This window comes from Triturus cristatus, chromosome 2_2 (assembly GCF_964204655.1).
Source record: "Triturus cristatus chromosome 2_2, aTriCri1.1, whole genome shotgun sequence".
Lineage (NCBI taxonomy): Eukaryota > Metazoa > Chordata > Amphibia > Caudata > Salamandridae > Triturus > Triturus cristatus.
In genome coordinates, this window is record NC_140582.1 from 1,092,210,517 (window position 1) to 1,092,224,481 (window position 13,965).

The 13,965-nt window shown below is 45.5% G+C and overlaps 1 protein-coding gene across 3 annotated transcripts in view; it reads right to left on the reverse strand.

Moving 5' to 3' along the window:
* The window catches only part of KRCC1 (lysine rich coiled-coil 1), a 304,687-nt gene that overhangs the window by 78,578 nt on the left and 212,144 nt on the right, over nt 1-13,965 (reverse strand). For 2 of the 3 annotated variants that reach the window (XM_085642641.1, XM_085642642.1), the window contains exons 2-4: nt 10,566-10,672; nt 7,869-7,976; nt 7,575-7,776 (exon numbers count right to left, since the gene is read on the reverse strand). In XM_085642641.1, coding sequence (XP_085498767.1) covers nt 7,575-7,776; nt 7,869-7,976; nt 10,566-10,672 — 417 coding nt within the window. The remainder of the gene's footprint in view (nt 1-7,574; nt 7,777-7,868; nt 7,977-10,565; nt 10,673-13,965) is intronic. The other variant, XM_085642640.1, reaches the window with a different exon arrangement.

Genomic DNA, 13,965 nt, shown 5'->3' on the forward strand with positions numbered 1-13,965 from the left:
TATGTGTGTGGATGTGTGGTTGTGTGTGTGGTTGTGTGTGTGGTTGTGTGTGGTTGTGTGTGTGTGGTTGAGTGTGTGTGTGGTTGTGCTTGTGTGGTTGTGTGTGTGTGGTTGCGTGTGTGGCTGCGTGTGTGTGGCTGCGTGTGTGTGGCTGCGTGTGTGCGGCTGCGTGTGTGCGGCTGCGTGTGTGCGGCTGCGTGTGTGCGGCTGCGTGTGTGCGGCTGCGTGTGTGCGGCTGCGTGTGTGCGGCTGCGTGTGTGTGTGTGGTTGTAGGTGCGGGTGTGTGTGCGGTTGTGGTTATGTGTGTGGATGTGTGGATGTGTGGTTGTGTGTGGCTGTGTGTGTGGTTGTGTGTGTGGTTGTGTGTGTGTGGTTGTGTGTGTGTGGTTGTGTGTGTGGTTGTGGTTGTATGTGTGTGTGTGTGGTTGTGTGTGGTTGTGTGTGTAGTTGTGTGTGTGTAGTTGTGTGTGTGGTTGTGTGTGTGGTTGTGTGTGTGTGTGGCTGTGTGTGTGGCTGTGGTTGTGGGTGTGGGGTTGTGTTTGGTTCTGTGTGGTTGTGTGTGTGGTTGTATGTAGTTGTGTGTGTGGTTGTGTGTGTGGTTGTGTGTGTTTATGTGTGTGACAGTAATACTAAAAGCATATCAAAATAAAGGAACACAAACATCGAGTTTGTGGAAAGAGAAAGCACATTGTAAGTCAAACGGGCGCAGCAAAGCATTAACACAACGTGTTCTTTGATGTTTGATGTTCTTTGAACGAGAACAAAAGGGGCGCCGTGAAAGTGATCGCGGGCAAAAACTGAAAGTGATCGTGGGCGCTTAATGAGCATGATGAGGTTTGCCATATGGTGCCTCTGCTCCTAAGCGCGCGCCCGCGCACCTGCACTGTAGCTCTAGGCTGGCCATGGTAGTATTTTTTGAGCCCTCACTAAAAGTCTCGCCAGAGCAGCGCATGCGCTGGGTCAGGCGAGACCTAAAATGGAAGATTTTAACATAATGTTGGCTTGGCAGTTTCCCCTGGTGTTGAAGGGCGAAGGTTTCCTGCTGATGATCACTCTGGGGTGCTACTCAGAAGTCGTGCGAGACCATGGTCTGACCATGGTCTCCTATGCTGATGATACCCAGATGGTGGTAGCCCTCTCTGATGATCACTCTGGGGTGCTACTCAGTTTCGGAATGGTCTAGAGGCGGTCGCATGCTGGATGACTAAGAACTGTCTCCAGCTTAACACCAATAAATCTGAGGTGCTGCTGGTGGGGAAGGACAAGGGGCTTTAGAGTACGCAGTGGTGGCCTGCATCCCTGGGCAGTGCTCCAACCCCTAAGTTGGTGGTAAAGAATCTAGGGATCTGGCTCGACTCTACTCTGGGATTTCAAGATCATACTAAAAAGATCGCTGGCACCTGCTTTGGACTCCTACGGGTTCTGAGGCCTATATTAGGGTTTTTTGATTCGGCCACACGCCAAATGATAGTCCAGGCGACTATCTTATCGAGACTCGACTATGCCAATTCCCTTCTGTTAGGTGCCAATAAGGCGGAAGTGAACCGCCTTCAGCGAGTTCAAAATACAGCCGCACAAATCTTGCTCAGACTTCCTAGAACGTGTTCCGCGTCGGGCGCTCTACGCTGCCTTCACTGGCTACCCATCTCCAAGAGGATCGAATTTAAGACTGTGTTTAGCCTTTAAAATTTAAAAACTTTCTACGCCTGAGATCCTATCCAATTTGTTGGTCCCCTATGTCCCCCACCCGCCAGTTACGCACTGCCGAGCTGATCCTGGCTACTGTTCCCCGAGTGAAACACACCAGGGCAGGGGGCAGATCTTTCCGATTCCTGGTCGCTAAGTTGTGGAACTCCCTCCCTGTGAAAATTAGTCGTTTATCCAATCGTAAGGCCATTAAAACCCACTTATTTCCCACAGCCTAGCCTGGCTCTCTCTGGACACTGCTGTTAGCGCCGGGACGCCCCTTCGCTGGGGCAGCTGCGCGCTCTACAAATGGCTATAACATAACATAACCACGCCATCGCGCCAAGACACTTCATAAGGAACGGCAAACTATTTTTTAGCAAAGGTATCTGAAGAGAGATTCATAGACTTCAAAAACCTCGGATACAAAAGAGCTGCTGACCACGTACCGTGAATCTCAAAGGCAAGACAATGTAGCACAGTAGCATTTGAAAGGAGAAAACGATTTACGTCAGAAGGCACCTCTTTAGTTTGAAAAGGAGATTACCTTTACTTCAAGACTGGTGTAATACTTGGAATGGGAGAGTACCACGGCACGTCTTACTACCAAGCAGGTGCTCTGGGGTAGTGAGTACCTGCACTTTTCCATTAAAGGCGCTGTGTGGGGCACTGCCCACAGTGCCTACCGCAGTCAAGCTTTAAAGAACAAAGCATGCTCCAGTCCTCACCTGTCACCAGAAACACGCACTGAAATTGAGAGGCAGCAGAGGATCTGTGGATTGAGACATAGTAAGGCATAGGCTAAGAGGGTATTGCCCAGGGACCCCACTTTCTAAAGGGCCCCTGGGAAAGAAAACTTTCTCTCTATCTAGATCACTTTTGTCCAATTCAATACAGGCCCGGCTCAAGGAATTTCTGTTTGGGTGGGCCAAGAGACATTCGGTGGGCCACTGCAGGCCCGATTTATCGCTTATATATCTAGCTAGGCCTGCTTCTGGGCTCTCCATTTATCTCTCCTTAGTCTTACAAGGTACAGTAAAACACACTCTTTTCCAAGTCTCTTTCTAAATGTTATTACTCTCAAAAAGTGCTTTTCTTCCATGTAATGTCCCTTTGATGGGAAGAGGAGGTTTCTAAGGTGGGAGTATCTAGCAAGTGACTCTAATCGGGCTCCCTCTGTGCGAGCCTTCAGGGAGAATCCCTCTTCATTACTACCTCCACCTGACCCCTGACTCTGCAGCGCACTCCCTTACAGGCTTGATTATCAACTTTTCTACCACCCCTCTCCATTACACCTTATCTCACAGCTGACCATGGTCCCCAGCCCCATATCAGCCACCATTCAGTTCCACTTTCATTATTCCCAGTAAAAAACAATAGTAAAATCACCTTCAAACAGGAAACATTGAATATAGCAGTAAATGTAATTAGCATGCATGTTAAAGTATGCTCCACAGTTGTCCTAATCACCTGTTAATTAAATAAACAAAAACAGAAAGGCCATGACAGGGCCGGCTTTAGTGCTGGTGCAAAAGTCTTTTTGACCTCTCTTTTGACCTCTTTCTCTGTAGATAACTTAACAACCACCCTCCAACAGTGCACTTCATCTCTCCGTAGCCAGTCCCCCTCATGGCCTCCCCCTCAGACTCCCTAACTACCACCCTCCACCAGTGCCCCTCATCTCTCTGTAGCTCCCCCACACCCCATGACCTCCTCCTCGGCTTCCCTCACTGCCATCCTCCACCAGCGCCACTCATCTCTCCATAGTTCCCGCCCCACCCGTGACCAACTCCTCGGATGCCCTCACTGCCACCCTCCACTAGTGCCCCTCATCCCTCTGTAGTTCCCCCCACCCCATGACCTCTTCCTCGGCTTCCCTCACTGCCACCCTCTACTAGTGCCCCTCATTTCTCCATAGCCCCCACCCCATGACCACCTCCTCAGATTCCCTCACTGCCACCCTCCACCAGCGCCCCTCATCTCTCCGTAGTTCCCACCACCCCGTGACCTCCTCATCGGACTCCCTCACTGCAACCCTTCACAAGTGCCCCTCATTTCTCTATAGCTCCCCCACCTATGACCTCCTCCTCGGATTTCCTCACTGCCACCCTCCACCGATGCCCCTCATCTCGCTGTAGTTTCCCCCCAACCCGTGACCTCCTCAGATTCCATCACTGCCACCCTCAACCAGTGCCGCTCATCTCTCTGTAGTTCCCCTCCACCCCGTGACCTCGTCCTCGGCTTCCCTCACTGCCACTCTCCACTAGTACCCCTCATCTCTCTGTAGTTCCCCCACCCCGTGACCTCGTCCTCTGACTCTCTCACTGCCACCTGCACCAGCGCCCTCCATCTCTCTGTAGCTTCCCCCCACCCCATGGCCTCTTCCTGGGATTCCCTCACTGCCACCCTCCACTAGTGCCCCTCTCTCATATCAATTCCATTCATTGTATAGCGCTTCTCATATGAGTGTAGGGTGTCACAGTACTTTACACAACAGCACACATTATACAGAGACAATAAATCAGTCTACGGGGAAAGTCACATAAGCCAATGAGGATTACAAGGTGTAGAAATCACTTCACCCATACTGGTGGGCAATATAATTTACGGGGGTTTGGTATGGAGAAGCACAAACTCAGGATTTTAAGAGAACTCCAGTGGTTGGGGGTTGGCTTTACTGATAAAAATGTATAAATGCACAAACAAACTCTTTTTAGTAACATTAGAATATTGAAAGAATGGAGAAGTTCGAACTATATCACAACACAAAAAAGCGAAGTTAGTATGCAGCTCTTTGATGATCGTTCATAGGTCACTGTCCTATGTTAGCATAGTAACTTCTGAACTGCAAGTAATACAAGGATATCTGTGACAGAGGTAGTAACCCACTGAGCTATTCCCATAAAATTCGGTTTATCTGCATTTAAAAACTACCAATAGACAAATGGTTGCTCTGCAGCAGGATCGTAAATCACAAGTTATCTGAACAGTTTTTATTGTTGTTGTACATCGGTGGCAGATTCACTGCGAGGGCCAAGGCTCATGTTTGGGTGGGCCTGGCCCAACCGGCCCACCCTCTAGAACCGGGCCCGATTCCATAGGTCAACCTCTCTCTTCTCTGCCTACCTCTACCTCTGAGTCGGTTTCTCTTTGCACAGTGGCATCCTATGGATTTTGGGGGGACCTGGAAAGACATATTTCAACTGTTTTTGTGTGAAGCCTCTAGTTAGAAATTGGATTTCTAGTTGGCAGAGGTATGCACCCTGACCAAGTAGGAACCACAATCCTAGATAGGGTAAGCTAAATACTCACCCTAACAGAGCAGTCAGGTTCATCTAAAGAGGTAATGTTTAAAGTATTTGTGCAACACACACACACCAATACAATGAAAACACAACAAAAATACTCCACACTGTTTTTGAAGAATAGAGAATATTTCTATGAGAAATCAAGACCAAAATGTCAAAACTCCAATTCGTAGAACCAAAGTTATGAAGTTTTGAAGAATAAACCAAAAATAGTGTTTAGAAGTCAATAGTACTAAAGGGGTTACTTGAAGTTACGCTAGGCCGAAGTAAATCCAAAGTTCCAGCTGACCGAAATGGAGGGCAGGCCGGATACATGACTTAGGCAGGTCCCGCTGACAAAGCACCTTGAATGGAGCATGCATTACCGTTGAAGACTTGATGTGAGGAGTTGAGGCATCACATCGATCCCGTGGATGGAGGTGAAGCATTAGCGCCGATCCGCGCAGTCAATGAAGGCCTTGGTGTCGAACCCCTTTATGATGCAGGTGCTATGTCGATGTTGAGCTGAGCTGTCCGTCGGCGTTGAACCGCGCAGTCCGTCAAGGCGACGTCATCGATTGGCGTAGAAGGGCAATGCGTTGGTTCCAATCGGTGCAAAGTCATCACTAGGTAGATTTTGATGGTTCTGGAAAGCACAAATCACCTTTTAAGGGTCCAAGACTGGATTGGCAAAACTTGGCAGAGAAGGACTCCCAGATGGCAGCGTCTAGGTGCTATTTCAAAGTTAGAGGAAGTCTTTGATGGCCCTGAGACTTCAGAACAGGGGGCAAGCCAGCAAGCCCTTGGAGTCACTCGGCGTTCAAGTGTGATGGGGCCTGTCCTTTTCCTCAGCAGGGCACCTCAGCAGGCAGCCGGGCAGCTCAGCAAGCAGAAAGTAGTTCCTTCAGAGCAGAGGTCAGGCAAAGTGGCAATCCTTGTGGCATAGCAGATTTTACTCCTGGCAGATTTATTCACAGGTCCAGTAGTGTGGTGTCCTGGTAGGGGCACAGCTCCAGTACTTATACCCAAAAATGCCATTGAAGCGGGGTGACTTCAAAGCAGGCCCTTAAAGTGCACAGGTCCCCTTTCATCACAGCCCTGTCTGCCAGGCTATTTGTGGGACACAGGACACTGCCTATTCAAGTGTGTCAGCTCCCCCCTCTTCCTGCCCAGAAAGAGCTACCAGAATCTAGATGAATGCAGTGAGTTCTCTGTCATGCCAACGCTTCCTGTGTTTGTGGCTGTCTAGAGGGAATGCACAAAGTTTAGCTGTCACACATCCCAGATGTGTATTTAAGACAGGCTGCAAGACACACAGAGCAGTAAGAGCAGTGAAATGTCCACTTTCGAAAAGTGGCATTTCTAAAATAGTAATACTAAATCCAAATTTACTGTTAAAGAGGATTTATCATTACCATTCCAAAGAAATGAAACACAATGCAGCTACTCCTTTCTAATCAGGAAGTACAACTTAAAGGTGTTTTAAGAAATTCCCAATGCCGACCTATGAGAGGAGCAGGCCTCACGGTAGTGAAAAACTAATTCTGGTATTTTTCACTACCAAGACATACAAAGCTAAACACAGCACCCTGCCTTATGGGCTACGTAAGGCCTACATAAGGGATGGCTTATGTGTAATAAAATGGGAGTTTAGGGCTTGGCAAGTAGTTTTAAATCCCAAGTCGAAGTGGCACACACAGGCCCTGCAATGGCAAGCCTGAGACAGGTTTGAAAGACTACTTTTGTGGGTGGCACAATCAGTGCTGCAGGCCCACTAGTAGCATTTAACTTACAGGCCCTGGGTATATGGTATAGCACTTTACAATGGACAAACAAGTAAATTAAATATGCCAAACAGGAGTAAACCGATCAACCAATGTTTAGAGGAGCGAGCACATTCACATTAGCACTGGTCAGCAGTGGTAAAGTGCTCAGAGTTCTAAGTCAACAAAAAGAAGGTCAGAAAAAGAGGAGAAGGCAGGCAAAACGTTTATGGTGACCCCTTCAGAGAGGGGATATTTTCCAAAACCTCTTTTTGTAAGTTTGTTTGGCATCAAGTGAGCGTCAATTAGTAAAAAGTGGGTAATAAAACTGAGAATTGTTACAAACAGAGAACCCCAAAAATATTTCTTGCCCAAGGCTCTGAAAATCCTTAAGGCAACATTGGGATTTCCTGTTCTCTGCCAAGCCTATTCTTTACTTGCTATACTTAGGGTTTAGCAACATTTGCTCTCACAATCATGTGTTTTCAAGAACTGTCCTGGCGCCGCAAAGTTTTTTTCTAAATTAAATATACACCCCAGTTTGTGCGACAGGATCATATTAGCTTTCACATAAATTGCCGGGTGGTACATGCACAGGCCTTTCACAGGCCCAGGTTTTTGGTTCTGCAAATCTGGCAACCCTAGCTATGGGATCTCTCAACAAGGTGGCATACTTCTACCGTTCGTACACGGGAGGACTCCAACACGATTTCAAGTTACCTACTGAGAACATCTACACACGATACATTTAACAAAACAATTTAGTACAATGCACTATGGTATAAGAAGAAGCATGTGCATATAAAGGTATATGTGATCATTTAAAGCCGGATCCTACCAGTAAAGCTTTCTGGCTCCTTAATATGTTGGGTGGCCGGCGTTAATGGCGGCCTACTTGAAACGTATTCACCAGTTGAGTTCTTTAGCTTCTTGGCGTGGATCTTTCCCACATAGTGCGACTCTGCAACAACGGGTGAACTGAAAACCATATTGCAAAGCTTGCAAAATTTGTTTTCGTCAGATACTTCATTTCCGTCCATCTAAAATCATGCATAATCTCATATTAGTATGAGGCAGAATGTGACAATATTTAATGTTTTCTTTGGTTATCACGTCAGAGTAGACACCTCACCTGAAATGTCAACTGGTCCGTTTTTGTTTTCTTAACAATCGCTTCCACTGGTTCTTGTTCAGGATGCATTTGAAAGTAAATGCGAACTTTCTGGGCATGTTTCTTTCCCTGTAAATACAAATGTAAAAAAAAAAAATTCTTGAATAGCTGGGTCAGTAAATGTCAACAAAAAGTAAAGAACATTTTCACGGAAATGAGTAGCAAAGTTTATACTCTTAGCTCCAACTCTATATCACATGACAAGGTCTGCAAGATATTAAGGAATTAGAAATTTTCTGTATGCTTAAGGAAGTGACTGAAAAGATCCTTTTGTGCGGATGGTAAAGATCACCTTGCTGTGTATAAATATGGGTCGGCCTCCTATCTCACACCTTTCCTTTAGGCTGCTGCTCAATGTACTCTACTATACCACCGTTTACTGCAAATATATTCAATATACAACAAGCACTGGCAAAGCCAATAGTTTTTAGTCTAATGTGCTAAAGCATATAAAGAAAATAATGCACAAATATGCATTCATGCATGTGTTCCCAATAAGAACAAGCAAAGGGAAAGACAGAGGGATGTAATATACCATGGACGTCATTTAGGGGGTCCCAGCTGCGACCCCTGGCTTGCCCTTTGCTACCTCTAGCACTGCCTTTGCGACCCCTGATCTCGGAGGTGGCATATTCAGTGCCAGAAAGACAGGGGCAGCTGGGGCTCCACTCTCTTTATTTTCTGTCAATTTTGTATTACACTAATAGTGACTAAATATAATATATTATTAACTAAGTGTATTAAAAATGGAGTACAATAAGCTGGAATATGCCCTTCCATGGCAGTTGATGTAAGTAATAAAATGCTTTTAAATATATGGTGTGTGCGTGCTTGCGGGTGAGAGCCTATTTATGTGCGAGTGTTTATGTGTGAATTTGTGTGAGTGAAAGTGTAGGTCAAAGGGCGTGTGATGGCACTTCCGCTACCCCGGGCATTTCGGCGTCCTGTGGCCACTATTTGCGCTGATTCTGTGCTGTGACCTTGTCTAAAGCCTAACTGAGTGCCATCCAAAAGACGATTGTTATCTATAAAGGCAGCTAATTGCGCATTCATTGCTTTCTCCACCAACTTGGCCAGAAACGGAAGGCTGGAAATTGGTCGATAGTTGTTTGGGTCCAGCATGTTTGCATTCATTTTTTTAACATAGGAAGAACTGAAGCAGACTTCCAATGAGTGGGAAAATGCCCCATCAAGCATAACATTAACATTCTTGGTCAAGTGTGAGGCAACTATTTCCGATGCTAGATGAACTATCTTAGGCGGACAAGGGTTCTGGGGAGATCCAGATTTTGTGTTAATAATGGCTGATTTTAGTTGGTCAACAGTAAGAGGATCAAATTTCCAAAAGACCTCATTTCCAGAATTAACCTCAGTTGACAGCCTATTATCGTAGCAACTGGAACCAACAGCCGTAAATCTATTAAAGATAATTTCAACTTTCTCCTGGAAGAAACTCGCTTGCGAGTCGCAAAAAGACTGGCTGCTCACCGCTGAACTGTTCCCTGATGGTGATGTACATTTTTGTTACTGTTTGCAAAAGTGTTTATTTAGAATCAATAGTAGATTTTATTTATGTATAGTAGGCTGATTTAGCAGCCAAAGAAAGCTTTTTATATTCTGCAATACACAATTTACATTTTTCTCTTTATCTCGAATCGTAACTGCCTATGTGTCTCATTAAACCAAGGTTGAGAGAACATCATGCTTTTAGAAGACTTAATTTTGGCAGAGGCAATGTAATTAATAAGTGCTGCATCTAACCATTCTAAATAATCCACCGACATCTGATCTACATTATGTGATACTGCCGGCAGGGAATCGGCTAACAAAGAATTCAACTTAGAGGCTTATACCTTATGCCAAGCCCGGCCAACTGATGGTTTCTTGTTATACAATACAGATTGTTTTTCCTTAAAAGCCATATCTCTCAGAACACAGCAAGATGGTCAGACCAGGTGAGCAGAAGGGTGTGCAGACTAGAAATATAGGAGATATTCGTAAAAATCCCGTCAAGAGAGCGCCCAGCTAGATGTGTGGGATCGCCAACAATCTAAGACAGTCTGAAGCAGGACAAATTATCAATCAAGAGCTTTGGTATATTTAGTACTTCATAATCCAGGAAATCGAAAGGACCATTAATAATCATTTACGTACTCATCTCAAATACATCGAAATAATAGCATCACACATTGTCCAATTGTGCAAATTGTGGAATTTTCTGGGAATAACAAAAATAAAAAATGCATTAGCAAATCCAACAGATACGCTCACACGAGAGTTACAGGTCTGGTCTATGTTTTCTTTAGCCACGGTGTGCAGCAAGGATGAAAGTAAAGAAAAAAAGCGATATGATGCAGTCAGCGGTGGCCGCGTCTCAATGCTTTTTTCTTTTCTTTCAGCCATGCAGCCCAACATGGTTAAACAAAACACTTACAAAGCTAATAGCTGCTGCATAGGCGAGACTTATTGGTTTTGCCAATGCTTGTCTTCTAAAACAAGTAACGGACTAGAACTACAGAAACTTTTGCAAAACCTGTTGCCATTTTTTAATTTCTACTTTCCTGTAGAAAAACCCACAACTAAATAATGTGTAAAAACACAGAAGCAATAGAGTTAGAAATACAGAGTACTACAGGTGGAGCCATAAGCACATAGTACCTCATAATGTGAAATTCGCTGGGACTCGTATAGTAGTTTTGCGCTACAAACTTTACAGTACGTGTCCGTAAATAGGGTCTTTCGTAATTTTTCAGCTGAGGTAGTACCTACAGAAATAAAAAATAAAATTGTCAAATTACTAAACTTATAAAAAATCATAACTTTGCTCTATATTTAATCATCCCATTCTCTTGCCCGGTATGTGGAACATGCACCTCCATCTTTTATAAAGTCAAGAGGTGAGAGGAAGTAGTTACTTTAAGAAAAGTAACCAAGTGAGTAATGCATCATGACACAAGGAGCAGAAAGTGGAGAATGGAGGAGCAAGTCCAGACATTAGAATCTATTGATGTGAGAATAGTGTATTCCATGACACAAGTAACAGAAATGCAAACTCAAAAAATTGCTATTACTACACAAATAAATAAACCAACTGGGTATTTCTTTACTGCATACAATATGATCACTTTCGGTACTTAAATTAAAAGGTTTCAGGTCACTACTCATCTGGCCTGGTAAATAAATTGAATTGAGTGGATCCTATCCTTCCTCTCTCACTGCTGCTGGAAGTGTCAGTACTGTCATCCCACAATGCACCTTGATAAGTGCCTCATACGGTCTGCTCCTCAACATATATTTGGCATCCTCTGGCCTAATTGCCAGGCAGCATCAGGTGACCTTACATAATGTCTGCTCACTATACTCAAATTCAGCTGGAAAACATGCCCGCAAGCAAGGTCAACATAACTTTCTGACGGAACCATATATTCCACTGGCTGAAGGAGACATTTCTATGTTTGAAGAGAAATGAGAATTGAGGTGGAAGTAGAACCTTGAAATGGCCGCCTAGAGAAGGCGCATCAAAGCCCATCTCACTGAAACCAACTAACCTAGGAGCCACGTTTGATGCAGAGCTCTCATTTGTGCCCCAGGTCAAATTAGTGATCAAGGGCCCTGTAAATCCTCACACTTCTCCGAGCAGACCAGACTGAAAAAATACTTTATTTAGATATTTAAGTCCATTGAAGTGCCAAGCATCATGATTTAAAATGTTATAATTAAGATGTGACAAGAAAATAAGCAGCATCTCTTTTTACACACTGATCGTCTTATGAGGCACAGTTAAAGCAGCGGATAAGGCTCAGAACGTAGGGTATAGAGCGCAAGCGCCTGGTAACATGGATGGCATCAATATCTCAGCCTGAGCTGCTCTTAGCAAACAGTTTAAAGTGCAAGTGACTTAACATACATAGACGTCAAGATTGTGTCCACAACTGCAACTCTGGTGCCAAACTTGAATTTGTCGCTATATATATATATAATGATTAAAACTGTAGCAGGGCATTAATTCTACATAACACCTGCTACAGCAGGTTGCATTCATGGGCGTCCGCAGACATTTTTCCAGAGGGGGGGGGGCTAACCTGGCAAATGAAGGGGCGTGGCTAATGTTAATCAATAGGGGCGGGGCTAAAATGGCAGACAATCAGGATCGGGTAATGCTCAGGCCAAGCTGAGAAAAACAAGCATTGGCACAGCCAATAGGTCTCGCCTTTAGGACATTATAAGTATTTAGTTCTGCAGCAGGTTCCAAAGGCGAGACCTATTGGCTATGCCAATGCTTGTTGTTATATCTGGGCATGTTGAAAGGCTAGGGGACTGGGTCTCGATGTCGGGTTGGGAGCAGAGCAATGACCTACTCAATTTGAATGCGTAGGTAATACAACCGGAGGGGTGAAATGAAAGGTTCACTACCAGGAATAACAGGAAGGTAGAAAGTTAGGCTGGTTAGAAAGGTAAGGAGGGGTAGAGGCAGGTATGGCGGTGAGGGGAGAAACAGATGCATGCTAGGAGGGTGCTGTGAGGAAGGGAGGCGAAATGGGAAGAGGCTCTGAAAGGTGGGTCGGGTAAAGACCGTAGTGAGGCAAAAAGAAGGGTAGCGAGGGGTGAAGGGTAGACAAAGAAGTGAGGTGTAGAAGAAAAAGATTCAGGAGCAGAGACAGGTCAATCAAAGCTGGAGAGGGGAGAATAACGCAGTCGTAAAACGTGAAAGGGCCAGGTAGAGAGAGGGAGAGGTGTGTCGGAGACAGGTAGAGACAGCTGAGGAAGAGGGAATAATAAAGACTGAAGTAGACAGGTGAGGTAGAGGGGTGCGTTGATATAAAGGAAGTGCAGAGATGTGTCAGAGAGATGTTACTTAAGAGGAAAAGAAGTAGAAGTATTGAGAAAGGAGTAAGGTACTAAAAGAAGTAAGGGGGTGAACAGAGGTAGAACGAGTGGAAGGGGAGAGAACACGTAGAAGATGAATGGCAGGGTAAAGTGAGCGATCAGGCAGTGAGTGTGAGGAGTGGGATACAGAGGGATATGTTGTGGCAGTGAGCACGCGGTGTGGGGTACAGAGGGATATAAGGCAGTGAGCGTTGGGAGTGGGGTACAGTGGAATATGAGGCAGTGAAACACAGGGTCGGGACGTCCTGCCAGACATGATAGGGTGCATACTGGCAGATAGATATGTTATTGACACAAGTCTGTGTACGTTTTAGTGGGATCTGAAATCCGGGCTATGCTGCAACGCAACCTCAGTTTTTGACATGGGAGGATAATGCATCAACTCCCCCCAGAACTTCATTCAGAAGACTCCTTGCTCTCAGGCTACACAGTGTTAGAAGGAGGTCTTGGTGTACAGACTTAACCACTCATGCTTGTGGCGCGCAGCTCAAACTGGCCATTGTCATTCTGTTTGTGATAATAAGCCACAGACAGAAAGACAATGGGCGGGAGGGGCTGCGAGGAGGAGTGCTAGGCGCCCCATCACGGAGTTGAGGCCTCTGGCAGGGAACACCTCTGCTCCCTGCAGGGTCCGGAATTACGGACAAAAGGCGTTCGTAAAAGCATGGGCGGCCGCAGGGGGGGCAAGGAGGGGCTCTCTGGGGGAGGGGGGGAGGGGGGGAGGAGGGAGGGGCAAGCGCCACTCCTTGCCCCCACCCCTGCGGACGCCCATGGTTGAGTTAAAAAGTATAACAAGCATATAGGAAAAATTCCAAACGTTACAATTGTAGCAGTATCTATGGTCACATTTAAAAGAAAGACAACAGATTTTAAATGACAGTGACTCGCAGATTTTCAGCTTTTTTGCCGCAAGCTTAAAAAAATGTGGTGAAATTACAGTTCAAGGTAATGTCCGTTGCCTTAAGGCATGCAATCACAGCTTGTCTGCATGAGCGTATGCCTCACCGATTAAAAAGCACTCTTAGCAGCCCCCGCCTCTCGTTCAGCAGAACAGCACAAAGACGTTATGTGGATAATGTTCTCCTCTCTAGTTTTAAACAGTCTGCAACAAACGTTTTGAGTGTCACCGAGTCAAGGCACAGTGTGAGCAAGACCTGAGAAAAGGCTGAAT